General features: G+C 52.1%; 5 protein-coding genes across 5 annotated transcripts; 2 read left to right on the forward strand and 3 right to left on the reverse strand.

Annotated features, from left to right (window-relative positions):
* Positions 1–4589: 4589 nt before the first annotated feature.
* Positions 4590–5109, reverse strand: LOC128468923 (histone H2A type 2-B-like). Its single transcript, XM_053450736.1, has one exon. It carries the CDS (start codon positions 5087–5089, stop codon positions 4697–4699), a length of 393 nt encoding a protein of 130 aa, XP_053306711.1. The 5' UTR covers positions 5090–5109; the 3' UTR covers positions 4590–4696.
* A 286-nt stretch (positions 5110–5395) lies between these two features.
* Positions 5396–5872, forward strand: LOC128468960 (histone H2B 1.1-like). The gene has a single exon (XM_053450767.1). It carries the CDS (start codon positions 5441–5443, stop codon positions 5819–5821), a length of 381 nt encoding a protein of 126 aa, XP_053306742.1. The 5' UTR covers positions 5396–5440; the 3' UTR covers positions 5822–5872.
* Positions 5873–6752: 880 nt separating this feature from the next.
* Positions 6753–7096, reverse strand: LOC128469008 (histone H4). The gene has a single exon (XM_053450809.1). It carries the CDS (start codon positions 7062–7064, stop codon positions 6753–6755), a length of 312 nt encoding a protein of 103 aa, XP_053306784.1. The 5' UTR covers positions 7065–7096.
* Positions 7097–7744: 648 nt separating this feature from the next.
* Positions 7745–8155, forward strand: LOC128468892 (histone H3). The gene has a single exon (XM_053450708.1). The coding sequence runs from the start codon at positions 7745–7747 to the stop codon at positions 8153–8155; it is 411 nt and encodes a 136-aa protein (XP_053306683.1).
* A 407-nt stretch (positions 8156–8562) lies between these two features.
* Positions 8563–9341, reverse strand: LOC128468854 (histone H1B-like). Its single transcript, XM_053450676.1, has one exon. It carries the CDS (start codon positions 9339–9341, stop codon positions 8649–8651), a length of 693 nt encoding a protein of 230 aa, XP_053306651.1. The 3' UTR covers positions 8563–8648.
* Between the last annotated feature and the right edge of the window lie 11545 nt (positions 9342–20886).

The following is a 20886-nucleotide window of genomic DNA, read 5'->3' on the forward strand; positions in this document are numbered from 1 at the left end:
AATAAAAACCAAACATGTCTCAATCATAGCTTTTATTAAATATGGAAAAAAATAGTCTACATGAATTAATAAAGAAATAAAAGTTTCTTACCAGAATATGGTGAAGAATAATGCGATCAGTGTTTTGTTCCACTGAATAAAATGGAACTCTTTCATCTAAAAATGTTCGCAGTAGTAAATGTTTTGATCCCATTTTGTGTAATGTATTTCATTTATTAGGGCCTTTTAACACTTTTGCTTTCTGGCATTTTCATACAAATAATGAGATAAAAATAATGGCACATAGTGTGACTCGGGTGTGTATAAGGGGTGCGTGTGGGTATAAGAGCTTCACCGTGAGATAAACTATATGGGGCTGGTCTCCAAATTTTTCCAGGGCTGCTTTTCAGTCCCAGTCCGGCCCTGAGCGCTGGACAGGAGAGCTCTCCCACGAGCTCTGAAAACAACAAACGGGGGATGTACCTACCCGGATAGGGCAGGAAAGAACTGTGGGTAAAGGGGAGGTTCTGGGGGTTTAAATCTTCCCTGCCCTATTCGGATAGGTGGCACTATCTCCTATGCTACCGGGAGTAACAAGGGAAATATATCCTCACTGTCGTGGACTATGCCACCCGTTACCCCCTAGATTTGCTTAGAGAGCACTGGCAGGGACCGAAGGGCCGACCATAGTAGAGTACGTGTTGGCCTTCTGGTATAGATTGAAGGACCACACGGACATGGTCCGGGAAAACCTTCAAGTGGCGCAAGGTTGGCAGAAACGGTGGTACGAGCGGACCGCCCCGGAGCCGCGCCTTTGAAGTAGGGCAGAAGGTCCTAGCGCTTAAACCATCCCGTCAGGATAAGCTGCAGGCGGTGTGGCAGGGACCGTATCGGGTGGTGAAGCAACTGTGCAACACCACCTACATGGTAGCTAAATGTGCAGACGGAAGGATCCAGCGAACCTTCCGTGTGAACATGTTGAAAGCCTACCAGGAGCGTCCCGAGGAAGTAGCAGTTATTTGCGCCCTGGCGATAGATGACCCTGAGGTATTACGCTGCTAAAATTGCCCCAGGTAGTGTCAGGGATGAGGGAACTTGGCGCGATACAGTTAGCGGCGCAGTAAGGGAAATCCCAGAAGGCCCAAGTTCGCCAGCTGTTAGACCAGAGAGGCGGCTTACTCTCTGCCCTCCCCGGATGCACCACCGCGTGGAGACTCCAGGGCAGACCCCGTTACGCCAAGCTGCGTACCGAGTTCCTGAGTATGTCCGAGAAGGGATGTTAAGGGAGTTTAGGGAGATGCTCGATCTGGGAGTGATTGAGCCGTCCGAGAGCCCCTTGGCTTTTCCGGTAGTCCTAGTGCTTAAGAGAGACTACCGCAGGCTCAATGACCGGACTGTGACTGACACGTACCCCATGCCCCGAGATGATTTGTTACACCGCATCTCTCGTGGTAAGTTCCTATCCACCCTCCACCTATGCAAGGGGTACTGGCAGATTCCTCTTGTGACGGGCCTCGGGTACCCTGGCTGGGTACACCCGTCAATTCTTAGTTGCTTCCTCCCGGAACCACAAGGGTTAACCACTTCCAGCTGTAGCCTATACTAGCAGGGAAGGGAGTAGGAATGCGGCTTGGATTCTTGGGTGAAGGAGCACCGTAGCTCGCCGAAGCGTAGCTGAATCCGGTGCTGTAACTGTCCTGAGAAGGACAGTGAGTGATCCAGCAAGCCCCTGAAGCATTAGACAAGACTAATGTCCAGGGAAGTGACACACTTTATTGGGAAACACACAGGCTTATATACAGGTTAGGTGATAAAAAGGTCATAAATCAGGACACATCTTCCCGCCCTGCCCAGACAGTCCGGCGCCGTGCTTAGGCTACCGAGCCCCGCAATGTCCGTATACACTTGTTCATCGTTCTCGGGGTGATCCCGATGGCGCAGCGGCGATCTTAGGGGTGCCGAGGGGGCGGTCGGGGACCAGGAAGATCTGGTCCAAAAAGGGACGTGATCGGTCAACGGGGTCCCGAGCGACAACAGTTTAAAGTTTCCCTGGGACGGACCGCGAGATAGCCGGCACGCGTTCGGCAGCCGCGCCGGCCGTTTTCCGCTCATCCGGAAGTCCCGGCGACCAGGCATCCAGGGGAGGCTTTTCCCCCGAATTGGTCTTGCTCCGTACCCCACCCCCGGTGGGTTAATAGCAAGGTATATGGTGCGGTAGGTGAGGACTGATGGCGTCCGGGATACGAGGGGTTAATGTATGGGGGCAGGGCATGTGGGACATGGACAGGGGCAGCACGGGAGGGAGAACAAAGGCACAGAAGACAGACACACAGATAGATATACATAACTATCACAACAACGATATTAAACTGCATTTTTCAACCCAGGTTTGTGACACCTCTGGCGGCGGAGGCAATTCCGAAGTCGGACTATACCAATTTAGGATTATGCCTTTTGGGATGAAGAACGCTCCGGCGACGTTCCAGAGGATGGTAGACTCCTCGATGGCCTCCAGGACTATGCTTGCGCGTTGTCTCGGCAATCGGAGTTAGCCACCTAACCAAAGAAACAGCCCTAAGCCGACCCCGTTGGGAAACAAAGGGGGGAGTAATGTGATGGTTCCTAGAGTCACCCTACCCCTCAGATAATGTTATCCAGTGACATGAAACTCTTTAATGTGTTATTAATAAAAATGTATATTATTGCCTTATTTTGTAAAAGTTTGCACACGGCACACTAAGGTCTGAGAGATAATCTAATAAAGATAATGTGTGCTCTTTATCTCCCAGACTTAGTGGTACCGGTGTCCTGTTGTATTGCTCCTCCTCCCCTCGTGGTGTCCCTACCTATAAAAGGCGACACCTGTCCCATAATAAACAGTTATTCCTTTTCTTGTACCTAAAGACTAGTCTTGCCTGGTTATTTGGGTACCGGATAGCGATATCCCTTTACTTTGCTTGGGGATATTGCCTACAGATTGCGGGGAATTATTGTCCTGAAGGGAGAAGTTGCTCTTGGCGGAGAGGGACAACCTGAGGTCCCTGGTCGGTCCGTCACACCGACACTAGCGGAGCAGGGCTCACGAGCTGGTCCGGTGACCCTAGCTTCACGGCACCGCAGCCCGCCGAGGCGTAGCTGAGTACAGTGCCGTAAATGTCCTGAAAAGGACAATTAGTGATCCAGCGGGTCCCTGAAGCATTAGACGAAACTAACGTTCCAGGGAAGTAACAGACTTTATTGGGGAAACACACAGGCTTATATACAGGTTAGGTGATAAAAAGGTCATAAATCAAGCACACATCTTCCCTCACTGCCCAGACGGTCCGACGCCACGCTTAGGCAACCGAGCCCCGCAATATCCGTAGGGACCCCAAGCGGCAGCAAATCGAAGTTTCCCCGGGACAGCCGGCGTTTGTACGATAGCCGCACCGCCTGATCGCCACCTCTCTAGCGGCTCCAGTGACAAGGGATTCCCAGTCTCTGCGAGGGTGTCTGGGCTACGAGAGCCGAAGTCCATGGGTAGAGCAGGTGATACATGGATGAGGTAGGACGGGAAGGGGAGCCAAGCGGCAGTAGGTTGAAGCTTCCCCCGAGATGGACCGCGAGAGCCGGCATGGGTCCACAATAGCCGCGCCGGGGCAGTTATGGTTAATGGGGGTCTTTAGGGTTAATTTAGGGGCAGTAATGGTTAATGGGGTGTTTAGGGTTAATTTAGGGGCAGTAATGGTTAATGGGGTGTTTAGGGTTAATTTAATACTGAGGACTGAGGGTTAATTTAACAAAGTTAACTAAAGGTGCAGTTAGAGGTAAAGCAATCTAAAAGCAATCTTAAGGTGGGTAATCTAAGAGGAATCTAAATCCTGGGGGCAGTGAAGATTATTAATGTATTTATTTATAAAAGTGTGGTGTCAGTGATATTCTCTGAATGGTTCGAATCTCTGAACGATTCTCTGCCTTCAGTGACATCGCTAGAGTAGGCAGGCAGGAGGGTTCATTGACGCTAATGAAAGGGGCGGGGCCAAACGTTAGTTTGACTGCAGGGAGGGACTGGGGAAACAGTAACTCCTATGAGTCACACTGAGTGATCCGAAGATTCGGATCATGAATCGGATCATTTCAATGACCGACTCGAAATGATCCGATTCACTTTACTGATCCGAACTTCGCATCACTACTTTGGGGTATATGAAGGGTTAATCCCTTCTTAGCAATTAAGCTTTCAGAGGCAAGGGAGATGTCTACAGTGGAGCTACTCACGGCTCTCTCTCAGTGATTATCAAATTCATTAATACGCTCCCCAGACCATTGCCAGCTACACGATCATCACACAGCTGAGGGATTCCCCGGCTTCTGTCACTTTAATTTGCGGTAAACCACAATTTCCTATGCAATGCTGCCACCGTGTGGTAACACTTCTCCACCCACCTTTCTTGAGAACCATATTTATCCGTGTAAGTGCTGGCAGCTTTGCCTCGAATTTTAGCCCTGAAACGGGGTATGGTGTATAATGTAGTTTGTATGAATGGTGTTTAGCCACCGTGAAGCTCAGCAACTAAACATCGGGCTGAAAAACTGTAGCGGAAAGCAGTTGCCTTTAGGGAAGCTTGCAGCAAGTTTATAGCAAGACAGATATAGCTTGTTCCAGAGATTATGGGTGGCTCTGAAAAGAGCCTTTGGTGGTGTTGGCTAATTGCCCTGCGGTTACCGATTACCGCACTCACTTGCCCTTGGCAGGCTTGTGGCTCTCGGTCTTCTTGGGCAAGAGCACCGCCTGGATGTTGGGTAGAACACCTCCCTGAGCAATGGTGACCCCTCCGAGCAACTTATTGAGCTCCTCGTCGTTACGAACGGCAAGTTGCAGATGGCGTGGAATTATACGGGTCTTTTTGTTGTCGCGTGCAGCGTTACCAGCCAACTCCAATATCTCAGCAGTCAGATACTCCAACACCGCTGCCAGATACACGGGTGCGCCGGCTCCTACTCTCTCGGCATAATTACCCTTGCGAAGAAGCCTATGCACACGGCCGACAGGGAACTGCAGACCAGCTCGGGAAGAACGTGTCTTCGCCTTGGCACGAACTTTTCCGCCTTGTTTGCCTCTGCCAGACATGATATCTCTCGACAAACCACCACCCTGATAACAGACTAAGAAGCACGTTTAAATGAAACGCCGCACACTTACCCAACTATTTATAGCTTCCCCCGTGACGCTATTCGTCACTGATTGGTTCCTTTTCAAAACATCCAATCGGGTGGACACAGTCTGAGACACCAATCGGTGTAGGCACTGCGGTTCATGGGCGGCCGCATCTGCACACGTGACAACCTCATCGAATCGGACGCGAGACAGCAGAACGGCCTTATTTGCATGCGGTGCCTATAAAGGGAAGGGCCCAGCGAAGCAACACTTCAGTATTCCTCACTTTCTCCTGCGTTGCGTGTTGAAAAGAAAGCAGACGCGATGCCTGATCCAGCGAAATCTGCGCCTGCTCCGAAGAAAGGCTCTAAGAAAGCTGTTACGAAGACTCAGAAAAAAGACGGGAAGAAACGCAGGAAGAGCAGAAAGGAAAGCTACGCGATCTATGTCTACAAGGTACTAAAGCAGGTGCACCCAGACACTGGCATTTCCTCCAAGGCCATGGGCATCATGAACTCGTTTGTCAGTGATATCTTTGAGCGCATTGCCGGGGAAGCTTCACGCCTAGCCCATTACAACAAGCGCTCCACTATCACTTCTCGGGAGATTCAGACTGCTGTACGCCTCCTCCTTCCTGGAGAGCTGGCCAAGCACGCTGTGTCAGAGGGCACCAAGGCTGTTACCAAGTACACCAGCGCCAAGTAAAGTTCTCTTTGTTCTCTCTCTTTAAACAAAGGCTCTTTTGAGAGCCACCCACACGGTCTGTCTCAGAGCTATGTGAATGATCTAGCCCTTTTGTCGGACTGTTAGCTCTCCAGGTTAGCTGGGGTGTTGTGCCCATCGACCACACTGCCTGGGAAGAGAAGCCCAAGGTGAAGGGGCTCCTGTGATGGCAACGACCTGTATCCCGACTGGGTATTCCAGCTAATCGCTGATTTCTCCTGCTGGGACCCAAGGGATTAACCCCTTCACCGCCAGACAAAACTAGCTTTGCAGACAGAAGGGGCTGCTTTACCACTGCGGCTAGCCGAAGCTGAGCTACACAGTGGGGCTATTGTCCTGAAAAGGACAATACGTGATCCTAGCAGAGGACACGGCTCTTCAGAAACCTCGGTGGCGCTGTAGTATACGGAAGTATAGCAATACAGCGCTCTACCGCCCTGAAAAGGGCAGCGCCGAGTCTTACCCCACTAAGACATGACTCGGTAGTGCGGACATGTGGCACACGAACAGGATAAGACACGAGGGGACGACAAAGGCATAATAAAAATCACACACATACTGTGACATACAGAATAAGAGAACTACACCACAGACGGAACCTACTAACCCTGGGCCGGCCCCCCTTTAAGCCAGCCATGGGCCAGCCCCCCTTCAAGCCAGCCATGGGCCAGCCTTTGGAGGACACCAGCTGCTGATCCCAGCACATGTTGTGCAAACGGGCCCAACTCCCAGCACTCCGATCCTGTCAGCAGCTCAATCTATAGCCAGACCCAGCCACTGTTAAGCTGGTTATTTCAAGGCATGCATAGAAAAACGCGGGCAGACACGGGGACAACATGATCATAGCCTAAGAGAGTGTGTGGGTGGCTCTGAAAAGAGCCGTTGGATGTTTCCGGGTGACGAGTCAAGAAGCTTAACCTCCGAAACCGTAGAGAGTACGGCCTTGGCGTTTCAAGGCATACACCACGTCCATAGCGGTAACGGTTTTTCTCTTGGCATGCTCAGTATAAGTGACTGCGTCACGAATCACATTCTCCAAAAACACTTTGAGCACACCACGGGTCTCCTCATAGATGAGCCCAGAGATACGCTTTACACCTCCTCGGCGAGCCAAACGGCGGATAGCAGGCTTAGTGATACCCTGGATGTTATCCCGAAGCACCTTCCTGTGCCTCTTTGCGCCACCTTTCCCGAGTCCCTTACCTCCTTTGCCACGGCCAGACATGCTCACGCTTACTCCACGAGTTCCACAGCACAATACTCGCGTACGGCCGTCCCGCTTTCTTTTATGCGTACTGGACGGACCTGATGGGGAACTGCAACATTCTGCCTCAAGGGGGCGTTGCTTTTTTAATATATGCTTCTCGTTGGTTGGCTGGAGAAGCTTCCAAGCGTACCTCAGCCACCGATTGGCTATTTATGAATATCAAAAACCTTAATGCTTTTGCCTCCCTCACCTCCACGTGATCGCTTTCGACGATCCCTCATTTACCACTAGGTGGCAGCATATCGCTGTAAATAAACGCCAAACGGAGACCAATATAAAGGCGGGCTTTTAGCTTTTGCCGTATCGCTGTTAACGGTCAGCCAGTACACAGGTTCACTAGGTAGGAGGCTGACCAAAAGATAGGAGAAGAAATAAATAAAAAAAGAACCGCAGCTAACGAATAAATGAACGATTCGAGCATGTAATTAAAATAAATATATAAAAAGATAACGCTCCACACCGAAGTCTCTTGATCAAAGGCGGGCTTTTTCAAACCATCGTCCTAGCCTATGAAAAAGAGGGGCGTGATTAAGCGTATCCAATCACATTTACGGCTACTCTATAAAGGGGTTGAGTTGGCCACAGAATCGTTACAGTTCTGTTGTATTTGTCAGTGAATCAGATCTGCAGGCAGCAGCATGGCTCGCACCAAACAGACAGCACGTAAGTCCACCGGAGGAAAAGCTCCTCGGAAGCAGTTGGCGACCAAAGCTGCGAGGAAAAGCGCTCCGGCTACCGGTGGTGTGAAGAAGCCCCATCGCTACCGCCCGGGCACCGTAGCTCTTAGGGAAATCCGCCGTTACCAGAAGTCCACGGAGTTGCTTATCCGAAAGCTGCCTTTCCAACGGCTGGTCCGTGAGATTGCTCAAGACTTCAAGACCGATCTACGTTTCCAAAGTTCTGCTGTTATGGCTCTCCAGGAAGCCAGCGAGGCATACCTGGTGGGGCTTTTCGAAGACACCAACTTGTGCGCTATTCACGCTAAGCGGGTTACTATCATGCCAAAAGACATTCAGCTGGCTCGTAGGATCAGAGGTGAACGTGCCTAAGTAAACGTGGTGTGGGTGAACACTGTTTCCCCCTCACCCCTTGCAAAGGCTCTTTTAAGAGCCACCACATTGTCACTCAAACGAGCTTGTGTTTTGTTTCTCCCTTCGCATGCACGAAATTAACCCTGTTGCTCGCGCCCAAACTTGAAATATCTCTACACCGTTATCCCACTACCGAGCGAGCCCTTGAGCGGCCGAGTCCCCGGCTGGGCATAACGATTAACGGCAAAGCACAATCTTTAAGACCGCCCCTATCTCTTATGTTACGGACAGGGCTCCGAGCGAGAGTGCTGGCCGAATATGTCAATCCATGCACAACACACAAGTATGGGGCTAGGCTTTCAGCGGGTGGCCCACATAGCCGCGGTCGGGTGATTAAACGCCTGTTTTCTCTTTTTCGGAGGATATGATGGTTCTGAAAAGAACCTTTTGTGTGAGGAATTAAGTGGGAAAGCACACACCAGAGGCGCTCCAAAACCCACGCCCCCCCTTCTCACTTTTTGGGGGCTGCCTTTTTAGCCTGTGGCTTTGCGGGGCTTTTGGCAGCCTTGGGCTTTGCGGGGCTTTTGGCAGCCTTGGGCTTTGCGGGGCTTTTGACTGCCTTGGGCTTTGCGGGGCTTTTGACTGCCTTGGGCTTTGTGACCTTTTTAGCTGGGCTCTTGCCAGCTTTCTTCACCTTAACAACCTTAGGCTTCTTGGGACTCTTGGCAGCGGCCGACGGTTTCTTAATCTTTTTTGGGCTTTTCTTCACTCCTGCAGGGGCTTTCTTGGGCGACTTCACAACCTTCTTAGGGGCTACTTTTTTAGGCTTTACAGGAGTTTCCTTCTTCTTTGATGTCTTCTCTTTGCTCTCCAGCTGCTTCTTGTTCAGCTTGAAAGAACCAGAAGCACCGCTTCCTTTCAGCTGGATCAGGGTCTCTTTAGACACCAGACCCTTGAGAGCGAGCTTCAGGCGGCTGTTATTCTTTTCTACGTCGTAGCCGCCAGCAGCGAGTGCTTTTTTAAGAGCTGCGAGAGACACTCCGCTGCGCTCCTTGGACGCAGAGACTGCTTTCACAATCAGCTCGGAGACACTGGGACCGGACTTCACAGGACGGCTTTTTGCAGCTGCCGGCTTCTTCGGCTGTTTCTTCTTGGCAGAGGTTTCTGCCGGGGGAGGCGCCGGGGAAGGAGCTGTCTCGGTCATCTCACTGCCTTTTTTTTTTTGTATTTAAGTTTATTATACAAAACTGGTTATGATAAAACAGACATCAACCTGTTTTAGCAGGAATACATAGAACAGTAATGTTAGCACAGATAGACGATAAGCAGTACTGCGACGCAGCGCAGGGCAATACACGTTACAGTACGACTTCAGTTTACGGAAAGCTCAGTAGAAGCAGTGTACAATTACATTCCCAGACGTGACACATATGGTTAGCACTTAGTGGAACATAACCTGGGGAAATGGGGGGGAAAGGGGGCCGAGGAGAACGGGGCTAGTCTTCAGCCTCTAGACTGTCCTTGAGAGAGTAGTCTCTCAGCAGGCTGTGGATAAGCCTGCGGCAGTCACGGACTGTGACCTGCTCCCTCCTCAGCACCAGGCGTTTCCTGGCAAACCCTAAAGCGTCCTTTACGCAGCACATGAGGCGCCAAGCATCCTCAATGGCGCTCTCCGTGTGTGTCCCTGGGAAAAGTCCGTAAAGTACCGAATGGTAGGACAGGTATTTTCTCTCGATAGAGTCATTGAGATCCAGCTCCAGGGCTCTGAACAAGGCCTGTGCAAACGGGCACTGCCAGAACAAGTGGAGGGAAGTCTCCTCCTCCACAATGCACTGTGGGCAGTGTCTATATCTGCACAGCCCCCTGGCATGCATAAATGTCCTTAGGGGGAGGCCTCCCTGAATGGCCATCCATGCAATGTCTTTGTGCCTGTTGGTTAGCCTGCTCGACGACACGTTAGCCCAGACAGTCTTGGCTGTGGCGTCGGGGAGCCCTGGGATGTTCTCGATAGTGTCCTTGGCTCTGATGAGCTTGTGGATCACACGGGGTAACCACAAGTCTGGTTTAACTCCCTCCAGTTGGTGCTCCCTTACAAATTTGCCCACGTCCGAGTAGAACCAGGGCATGGTCCAATTGTAAGGGATGGAGCTGTCCCACTTTTCCCACTTGAGCTGCCTCCACAGGGGCAGCAGGAAGAAGCGAGACATGGAGTTTCCAGCAGAGCCTTTCACTACGTCTCTGAGAGTCCTGCGCACGCAGTTGCACACAAAGAAGGTCCTCAGCATGGTAGGGATGTCAGGCACTCCTTTGCCTCCCTTGCCGGGTTCCTTGTACATCACTGCGCGCTTTACTCTGTCCATTTTGGAGCCCCAGATGAAGTGGAAAACTGCTCGGTTGATGGCTCGGTGAATGGTGACCAGCAGGGGCCACGTACTGCAGCACGGGAAGAATCTCGTTGCGCAGCACCAGCACTTTCCCTTCGATGGTAAGGTCTCTGAGGCTCCACAGCCCAAATTTCTGCTTTACCTTGTTGAGTCTCTCCTCCCAGCTTTTCAGGGCCGCGCCGTCTCTGCCGAACCAGACTCCCAGGATCTTTAGGAAGTCGGTTTTGACGGGAAACGGGATCGGCTCAGAAGTCAGGTCCCACTGCCCGAACAGCATGGTCTCCGACTTCCCGCAGTTGACCTTTGCGCCTGAAGCTCGGCTGAAGTCCTCGCACGTCTGGACGAGCGCTCTCACCGACCGGCGATCCGCGCAGAAGATGGTCACGTCGTCCATGTAGAGCGAGCACTTTATCTCTTTCTTGTCTCTGCCCGGCGCGGTGATCCCTCTGATCTCTGGATTTCGTCTGATGCACTCGGCGAAGAGCTCTATACAACAGACAAAAAGAAGAGGTGAAAGAGGGCAGCCTTGTCTGACCCCAGAGAGGACCGGGAAGGGGTCAGTCTTCCAGCCGTTCACCAGCACCGAGCTGCGGATATCAAGGTACATCAGGTTAGCATAAGAACAGAACATCTCCCCCAGCCCAAACCTCCGCAGTACCTGACCCATAAAACCATGAGACAGCCGATCAAATGCCTTCTCTTGGTCTAGGGTGACCAGAGCGGCACGGACGTTGCGGTCCTTGATGTAGTAGATCGTGTCCCTGATGAGGGCCAGGCTGTCCGCGATCCGGCGCCCTGGGATGCCGCAGGTCTGGTCGGGGTGGACGATCTGCCCGATGACTTTCTTTAACCTGGTGGCTAGCACCTTGGCGAGGATATTGTAGTCCACGTTCAGGAGAGAGATGGGACGCCAATTTTTCAGGTCGCATCTCTCCCCCTTCCGCTTATACAGGATCGTGATCATTCCCTCTCTCAGCGTGGGGGGCATCCTGCCCTCCACCACCATCTCCTCGTACAGGTCGAGGAGGTCCGGGCCAATGAGGTCCCACAGCGTTGTGTACAACTCGGCTGGGAGACCGTCACTGCCCGGTGTCCTGCCCTTCCTGAAGGATTTGGCGGCAGAGTGCAGCTCCTCCAGCGTCAAGGGGGCGTCCATGGCTGCACGACCTGCGGGATCAATGGTGTTAGTGATACCTGACAGGAACCGTTCAGCAGCCTCCGGGTCTGTGTCTTTGGGGGAGTAGAGATCTCGGTAGTAGGGACGACCACTTTCTGGACCTCCTCCTTCCCCTGTCGTACCACACCTTCGCTGTCTCTCATTTCCGTCAGGGGCGTGTGGGCGGAGTGGAGCTTCCTGAAAAAGAAAGAGTTACATTTCTCACCCTTCTCCAGGTTCTCCACCTTGGAACGGAAGACGATTTGCTTGGATTCCTCCTCAAAGTGCCTTTTCAGGCCCTCCTTGGTCTCCTCCAGCTCCTCGTCCACGTCCCATCCGCACTGTTGGAGGTCCAACAGGGACTGCAGCTTGCGTTGCAGCCGTCTGAATTTCCTCTTCCTCTCACACGCCTGGAGTCTTCCTTTAGCCTGAAAGAAAGAGCGCAGCTTTACTTTAGTAAACTCCCACCACTGGGCTACAGTGGGGAACAGATACTTGGTACTGACACAATCAGAATATACATTACGCAGCTCATCCACGATTTCCTGCCTCTCTAACAGGGCACAGTTCAGCTTCCAGGAGCCTGGACCGGGAGGAAACCCTTTGCCCAGGGCACACTGGAGCCGAACGGCCCTGTGGTCTGAGAAGTAGCAGGGCACCATGGAGCACTGCTGATGCTCTACCGCTCGAGAGGTGAACACAAAGTCTATCCGGGAACGCACAGAGCCATCCGGCCGGCTCCAAGAATAGTTCACGGAGCCGGTCCCGATGGAGCCCATAGCGTCCTTTAAGGATGCCTCTGTGACAATCTCTCTGAGCAGTTTCGAAGTCACGTCCAGGTTTGTTGCGTGGGTGGAAGTGCGCCCTCCCTCCTCGATCGGGCAGTTGAAGTCCCCGCCCATCACTATGGCCCTGGTGGTTGTCAGCTGGGTCCGCAGGTTCTGGAGAAGCTCCAGGCGTTGCTTCTTCTCCGGGGAGGCGTACACGGCGATGAGCCTGACAGGCTCCCCCGCCCAGGATCCGTCCACGACCAGAAGTCTGCCGCAGACCATCTCCTGGACAGCGTCCACCGTGAAGTTGCCTCCTTGGATCAGGATAGCAACCCCCGCCGACTTGCAGCCGTTCCCACCGGACCAAAAGGACGGGCCGTGGGACCATTCCCTGCATAGATGGCGATAAGAACGAGAGAAGGGTAAAGCACATTCCTGCAACATATATACGTCACACTGCTGGGAAGAAAGGAAGGTTAGTAAACCGCGCCTCCGGAACTGGTCCTTCATGCTCCTCACATTAATGGAGAAAATAGAAATTGACGCCATTAGTTGGGAGTAAAAAGAAGGTCAGCTCAAACAGAGGCACTAGTTACCGCCTCCTCCCCCTGGTGGGGGAGGATCTTCCCCGCCGTGGTCGATGGGGTTCACGGGGGTCCAGACCGCCTCGTCTAGCAGCTGTTCCAGGAGGGAGACCTGGTTGTCGATGTCCAGCTGGTTGAGGATCAGAGCCTCGGTCTCGGTGGCTGGCTCATCCGACGGGGTCAGGTCCTGGACCATCTTTTCGAGCGTGTCGTCGTTGTCATTTGCGGGCTCGGGAGGAGAGGGAGAGGGAACGGTGGGGGCTGGTGGTGGCGCCCTCTTCTGGACAGAGATCCTGGTGGGGCTCGTCTCAGTCTCGCTGTCCTCGTCCTCCTCCTCCTTCTTGCCGCTATGTTTGCGTTTTCTGGCTCCGGCTCCTTTTGGCGGCATCTCCAGGGGGTTGTCTGCAGCGGAAACAAGAGGGGGGAAAGGGTCGGGGTCTGCAGCAGCTAGGGACGGGGTTAGAGCTGCTGCAGAGAGGGGGAGGAGTGGGGGGAGGGAGAAGGGGGTGAAGCAGGGAGGGTCGGAGGCAGCGCAGGGGAGGGATGGCGCTGCCTCTGGGGGAGGAGGGGGAGCCTTGACAGCGGGCAGGGCCACGACAGTCTCTGCAGGGGGGGGAGCTGCTTTCTTACCTTTCCTGGGTTTCGCTTTCGGGGTTGCCGGAGAGGGTGTCTGCGGTGCCGGCGCCTTGGCTGGAGCCTTGGTCGGGGCCGAAGAGGGGACCTTGGCCGGGGCCTTGGCTGCTGCTACCGCTGCGTATGACCTTGATCTTTTGGGGCAATCCTTGTAGATGTGGTCAGGATCGCCGCACAGGTTGCAGGTCTTTTTTCGTGGACAGTCTTTGGTCTCGTGCCCCACCACCCTGCAGTGCCTGCAGGATTTCTGTTGGCATTCCTCCGCCTTGTGACCCAGTTGGCTGCATCGTCTGCAGGTTGTGGGCTGACCAGGGTAGAAAAGCATGCCTGTAGAATTCCCCAGGGCGAAGCTCTGCGGGAGGTGTTGGAGCCCGTCCGGCGAGGTGGAATCTGCCTTCAGACGGATCACGAGGGACCATCTTCCTGTCCAGAAGCCGTACTGGTTGAGGATCTTGGTCGGTTCTTTCACGATGTGGCAGTATCTTCCCAGAAAAGTTGCCACGTCTTTTCCTGGGGTGTGGGGGTTCCGCATCGAGACCGTCACGGGTCTCTCCTCCCTGTGGATGGGGCTGTTTCTGTAGAAACGGGAGAGGACCTGATCCGGTTTCGCCGACCTGAAGGCTTCCCAGAACCTTTTGCAGACCGCCGCTGAAATGAACGTTACGTAGAACATTCCCTTCAAAAACGACTGGACGCTCAGGGTTTCTGCTGGGCTGAAGCCTGCTCCCTCGTGCACTACCTTCTTGCTGAAGGTGTCCACATCCATATCAGGGGTGCGGCCCTCCACTTCCTTTAACTTTAGAACCACCGTCTGCCTCATCCAGGTCTCCAGGGGAGGTGGGCTCCCTGGGGTCGCTGCAGGCTGGACTCGGCTTCCGGTGGCCTGGCTGGGTCGTTGGGTTTCAGAGGTCTGGGTTGCCATGTTCACTCCTCGTCGGGTCTGGCTGGGAAAGCGTAGAGAACTGGAAAAGAGAAGAGGGAGAGATTAAAAGCACAGGGGGGAAGGCAGGGGAAGGCACTAAAAAAGGCCAAAAAAGAGGGGCAGGGGAAGGCACTAAAAAAGGCCAAAAAAGAGGGGCAGGGGGAAGGCACTAAAAAAGGCCAAAAAGAGGGGCAGGGGAAGGCACTCAAAAAGGCCAAAAAGAGGGGTAGGGGAAGGCACTAAAAAAGGCCAAAAAGAAGGGCAGGGGAAGGCACTAAAAAAGGCCAAAAAGAGGGGCAGGGGAAGGCACTAAAAAAGGCCAAAAAAGAGGGGCAGGGGAAGGCACTAAAAAAGGCCAAAAAGAGGGGCAGGGGAAGGCACTAAAAAAGGCCAAAAAGAGGGAAAAGGCACTAAAAAAGGCCAAAAGTAGGGGAGAAGACCGCCTCAGGAAGAGGGGGAGTCTTTCCCAGCACCCAAAGGTAGACCGTGCGCTCAAGCCTCACGAGTGTTAGGATTTCTCCAGCATGCATCCACTCGGTGTTGGGGAGTCCACAACGGGTTTCCTAGGGTCTGCAGGCCCGGAGGCCGAGTAGCGAGCGAACGCAACCGTGACCGAATCTCGTTTCGTTCAGAAAGGCATCAGTTAGAACCCCAATAGCAGCATGTCTACATAAGTAGAAAGGCCGAGGTCCAACAACAACCAATCGTCACGAACCTCAGGCAAGACACTTGATCTTAGCCAAAAGGCCGAGAAGCGGTCATCTCACTGCCTGGATCCCGACACGATAGAGTTGCAATCGCACGTAAACACGGGGTTAAACCGCCAGAAGTTTGGCTTTTATAGACGAGCTGCCGCGCATTCATTGGTTCATGAGCGGTAGCCTGCGAGTCTATGATTGGACGCCGTTTCTGAAACCTCCCCATGCTGCCGATCGCCGGGGCATCGCTGGATTTGCATTCAGGGGAGGGGGGGGTTTGAAAGGAAAATATACTTACCGTTTGCGCGTAAACGTCTCATCACACTTCTAATTCAAAGCAGCTGAATTTCTTTCACCATGCAGCCCCCCCAAAAAAAACCAAACAAACAAAAAAAAAAACTGCCAGGGAACAGCACCCAAGAGGTGTGAAATAATAAATAAATAAAATAATGAATACAGATAATTAATAAAATAAATTCTTTAATACGGTATCACCTATTAAAGATTAATTTACCCTTAAACTTAATTTATACATTTATATAACCCAATCATTAATTATCATTTAAGAATAGCCTAATATTTATACATTAAAGAATAACATTAAAAATGATGATTATTTTTCACTAATAATAATCAATTAAATAATTTAAAATAAATTGTATTTCTACTGCTAGTGCCTGGCTGCCTGCCGGTCCGATGATTGTCTTAGGACTCGTAGCTGACAAGAGTTTACTTAGGGGTTATTTATTATTAACGTATTTTATTATTTATTTATTATTCAAAATAATAAAAGTAATTATTAAGATTAGGTTTTGTCTTATCAGGACGTTTTATGTGTGAGAGTGTGTTTGTGTGTATTAGCGCGTGAGCATACGTTAGTGAGGAAAGGGTTAAGCGTGAGAATGTGTTTGTGTGCATGCACCACTGTGTATTAATGATGTATATACTATTTCTTTAACGTGAGTGCGAGTGTATAGAACTAGAAAGGGAAAATAACAGGAAAGATCCTTGTGAATTGTTTGTGTGTGTTTGTGTGTTTTGTTGGGTTGGTTGATTGAATCATAAGGGGAAAAAAGAAAGAATAGGAAAGAGCAAGGAAAAAGAATCAAAAGGAAAAAGAGAATCATAAAGAAGAACCATAAGGCAAAAAGAAGAAAGATTAGGAAAAAGCAAGATTTGTAAAGAAGTAGGAAAAGAAAAAGTAGATGCATATGTGTCACGGATCTGGCTAGTCCGACCGACTACCTCCGCTGAGTTGTGCTCCCTTGGGCTGGGACAACGCACTCTTTCCGTGCCGGGGACGTCACATCTCCCTCCCCAAGCCTGTTAGTCCCGGTAGTGGTTGGGCTGTCTCGGTACTGAGGAAGCATCCCACCGCTACCAGCAATGTGACGGGACCGACCTGTACCCAGGCTGGGTACGCCCGCCGAACGTTGCTTCCTTCACCCTGCCAGGCTGCCTGCAGTTTGTTTTGCTTGACCGGACGGAGAGCCAATACTTTTTGCCCTATCTGGAAGGTGCGATCCCTAGCCGTCCTGTCATACCACCTCTTCTGTCTGCCCTGAGCTCTCTGGAGAATGTCCTTCACTGGGGTCGTGTATCTCTGGAGCCTATCTCGGAGCCCCAATACATAGGTAACTACGGACGGGTCGTCTGTTGGTACCGTGCCTTCCCAGTGTTCCCGTAGGAGGTCTAAGGGGCCTCGAACCCTCCAGCCGCATAACAGCTCAAAGGGGGAGAACCCTGTGGATTCCTGTGGGACTTCCCGGTAGGCAAACAAGAGATGGGGCAGGTGGCGCTCCCAGTTCTTGTGCTCTGCAGGCAAAGGTCCGAAGCATCTGCTTCAGAGTGCCATTAAATCTCTCGCATAACCCATTGGTTTGCGGAGCAATAAAGGGGTTTAATGCCACACAACTTCCAGAGCTGTTGGGTTCCCTCTGTGGTGAACTGTGTCCCTTGATCGGACAGCAGCTCCTGGGGAAACCCCACCCGGGAGAATATTTGCAACAGCGCCTCCGCTATGGTTTTGGCTTGGATGTTGCTTAATGCTACAGCCTCAGGGTACCGGGTGGCATAGTCCACCACGGTAAGTATATATTTCTTCCCCGTGGGGCTTGGCTTAGCTAACGGGCCAATAAGATCGACTGCAACCCGGCTGAAGGGTTCTTGCACTATGGGCAGGGGTCTTAATTTAGCTTTCAGATGATCCCCTCTCTTGCCTACCCGCTGGAAGATCTCGCAAGTGCGCCAGTAGTCCCTAATGTCCCCGGAGATACCAGGCCAAAAAAAGTTCTGGGTGATTCTATACCTCGTTTTTCTCTGTCCTAAATGTCCGGCCAAGGGAATGACATGTCCGATGCGTAGTATGTCTGCCCTATATTTCTGGGGTATCACTAGCTGCGGCCTGGGCGCTTTACCAGTCTGTTTCCCCCCATCCGCGGCACTACGATAGAGTCTGTCCCCTTCCCAATGGAACCAGTAGTCGTCCATCCCCCCAGGCTTACTGAGAGCCTTCTGTCGGTACACTGCTAGGGTGTCGTCCTGTTGTACTTCCTTACTGGAGTCTGTCGGGGAGTCCCAGGTGAGGAGGTCGGGGCCAGAGTCAAGGTCAGTGGGTCTTACCTGGGTCTCTTCGGAGGGAGGTGGCTTGGTTTGTTGGGCTTGTAGCCGGGTGGTTACAGGGTGTGCTTCCGCAGGCTTGGAGGGGCCAAATGTGGAGGTGAGATGGCCTAAGTCGTTGCCCAGTAGAATTTCCTCTGGAAGCCCAGTCATGAGTCCAGATGCACCTGAGCCGTAGGGATTCGATATACTTTGCCCCCTGCGACTTGTACTGCCACAAATTTTCCAGTTGTTACCGGGTACTGGTACCCTCTGGGGATCCACCATGGTTAAGGTGGCTCCGGAATCACGGAGCCCCCTGGCCGCTTTTCCATTGAGTAACACAGGCTGGCAGTGATGATGGCGGTTGACCCCCGCAATGGCTTGTACGATGTCAGCCTCGTGTAAAATTCCCCAGTCTTCTTCCTGACCAACACCTTGAACCACTTTGCACCGGGGCCTTCCTCGATATGGTCCCGATGGCTGGGTGTGAGGTTCGTCTTACCAGGAGGAATCCGAAATGCAGGACTGGAACACACTTGCTCAGAAACAGAACACACACAAGGGGCCTGGTGAGGTTAACAGGGCACTTGGCAGTGAACTGTAAGCACGAGTGGTCAGAGAGAAGCCGTTTAGCAGACCAGGGTCGGGACGTCAGAGATACACAGGAACCGTTTAGATAGCCAGGGTCAGGAAGCCAGAGGTACACGTAGTCGGTATGGATAGCCAGGGTCAGGATGCCAGAGGTACACAACGTTGCAGGGAGAGCCAGAGTCAGGAAGCCAGAGATAACACGAGAGCCGTTTAGCAGACCAGGGTCGGATACCGGGATAACGAGAGAAGTAAATATACACACTGGAGGAGCTCACGATATACAGAAGGGATCAGTATAACTGAGCACTGGACACACTGAGAGAGACGTTTAAATAGCCCGGGGGGGGCGTTCCCCGACGTCTGGGACGTGATCGCGTCCTGCGTAGCCATAGCAACGCAGCGGAATCCAATCGGCGGTCAGCCTCATAAATATGCATGAAGCGGCCGCACGCGCGAGCGGCTGCTTCATACTCCAGCGAACGGTGCTGGCGTTTCACCCGGGAGGGAGAAGAGGACGTCCGGGAGCCACTTAAGGTAGGTGCCTTACAGGATTCCTCCGCGAGACGCGACCTCCGGGTGCGTGGATGACCTGGCTTGAGGGGATGTAATTTGTGAAATCTTTGAACACACATCGGAGCGTGGACCTGACTCGCAGGTTCCCAGGTATTCTCTTCCGGGCTATACCCCTTCCATTGTATCAGGTATTCGAGATGTCCTCGATGGATCCTGGAATCGACTATTCTTTGTACCACGTATTCTTCAACTCCATCGATGACAACTGGAGCCGGAGGAGGAGGTATCCGGTTAGGAAAAGGATTGGCTACCCAAGGTTTGATCAGTGACACATGGAATACCGGATGGACCCGACAGGTAGAGGGGAGTTTCAGCTGCACTGTCACTGGGTTGATGATCTTTGTGATGCTGTATGGGCCAATGAACTTAGGTCCCAGTTTCTTGGAGGGGATCTGCAAGCGCAAATGACTTGTGGATAGCCAGACTTTATCGCCGCAGTGGTAAGTAGGGGGACTGGAACGATGGCGATCCGCATATAATTTGTAAGCTTTACGGGCTTTGATTAAATTTTGCTTCAGGACTCGAAATTGCCTTGTTAAAGTGGTGACTCGATCTGAAATTCCGGAAATCGTGGGTGCGGTTGGCAGACCTGGAATCATAATGGGGTGGTACCCATAGTTCGCATAGAATGGTGACATCTTTATAGATCGTTGTTTTTGATTGTTGTAGGTAAATTCTGCGGAAGGGAGGAACTGGAGCCAATCATTCTGAAGGTGCGTGGTGTAACATCTTAGATAAGGTTCTAATATTTGATTTAGACGTTCAGTCTGACCGTTGGTTTGTGGATGAAACGCTGTGGACAAGGTGGGACGAATGTGTAGATTGCGTCAGAACACCTTCCAGAAACGAGACGTGAATTGTACTCCACGGTCTGAAGTGATGGTGTGTGGTAATCCATGAAGCCGGAACACAGTATCCAGGAACAAGGTCTATCAATCACCACCATGATTGTGTCGTGTTTCTTTGAGGGTGGTAAATCTACAATAAAGTCCATAGAGATTTCAGACCAGGGAACCGAAGGAGTGGGTAATGGGCGGAGAAGGCCCATTGGCCTTCTGCGTAAGGTCTTGGTACGAGCGCAGGTGGTACATGAACGGACAAACGAGGTCACATCTTGATCCAGCAAAGGCCACCAGAATTGGCGACGAACAAGGTCTGTGGTCTTCTTAATGCCCCCATGTCCGGAGAGGAGAGAATCATGGCAGGTTTGTAGAACTTTTAAACGAGCCGGAGTCAGAACGAATATCTTATCACGGTAGTATAATAGGTTTTGGGTACGACGAATAGGGGGGTTTGTTCTTGGGACTATGGCTCTGCGGGGTAAAGAGCGAATAAAGTCCATAAGAGATGGTTGAAGGGTGAGGAAGAGGCTGGAGGGAAGAATAGTGTCCGGTTGGGTCTCTGGACAACTCGATACAGGAGGTAACCGAGACAATGCATCTGCTTTGGTATTGCGAGACCCAGGGCGGTACGTGATATGTAGATTGAATCTTGTGAAGAAGAGAGCCCACCGAGCTTGTCTAGGACAGAGTCGCCGTGCGGAGCGAAGATATTCAAGATTCCGGTGGTCGGTATATACCGTTACTGGATGTTGAGTCCCTTCTAGCAGATGACGCCAGGTGTCCAGAGCCTGTTTTATGGCCAGTAATTCTGTCCCCCACGCTATAGTTCATCTCAGCTGGAGTGAGTTTACGCGAGTAGTAAGCCACCGGATGCAATCTTTGTTTCTCCCCATGTCTCTGGGACAGGACTGCTCCTACCGCTAGATCCGAAGCATCCACCTCCAAATGGAAAGGTTCAGCCACCTTGGGTTGAATGAGGATGGGAGCGATGGTAA

Source organism: Spea bombifrons, chromosome 11 (genome assembly GCF_027358695.1).
Source record: "Spea bombifrons isolate aSpeBom1 chromosome 11, aSpeBom1.2.pri, whole genome shotgun sequence".
Lineage (NCBI taxonomy): Eukaryota > Metazoa > Chordata > Amphibia > Anura > Pelobatidae > Spea > Spea bombifrons.

Excerpts from the sequence above, each read along its gene's own strand:
- LOC128468923 (XM_053450736.1), bottom strand. The coding sequence starts at position 5,089 with ATGTCTGGCAGAGGCAAACAAGGCGGAAAAGTTCGTGCCAAGGCGAAG.
- LOC128468960 (XM_053450767.1), top strand. The coding sequence starts at position 5,441 with ATGCCTGATCCAGCGAAATCTGCGCCTGCTCCGAAGAAAGGCTCTAAG.
- LOC128469008 (XM_053450809.1), bottom strand. The coding sequence starts at position 7,064 with ATGTCTGGCCGTGGCAAAGGAGGTAAGGGACTCGGGAAAGGTGGCGCA.
- LOC128468892 (XM_053450708.1), top strand. The coding sequence starts at position 7,745 with ATGGCTCGCACCAAACAGACAGCACGTAAGTCCACCGGAGGAAAAGCT.
- LOC128468854 (XM_053450676.1), bottom strand. The coding sequence starts at position 9,341 with ATGACCGAGACAGCTCCTTCCCCGGCGCCTCCCCCGGCAGAAACCTCT.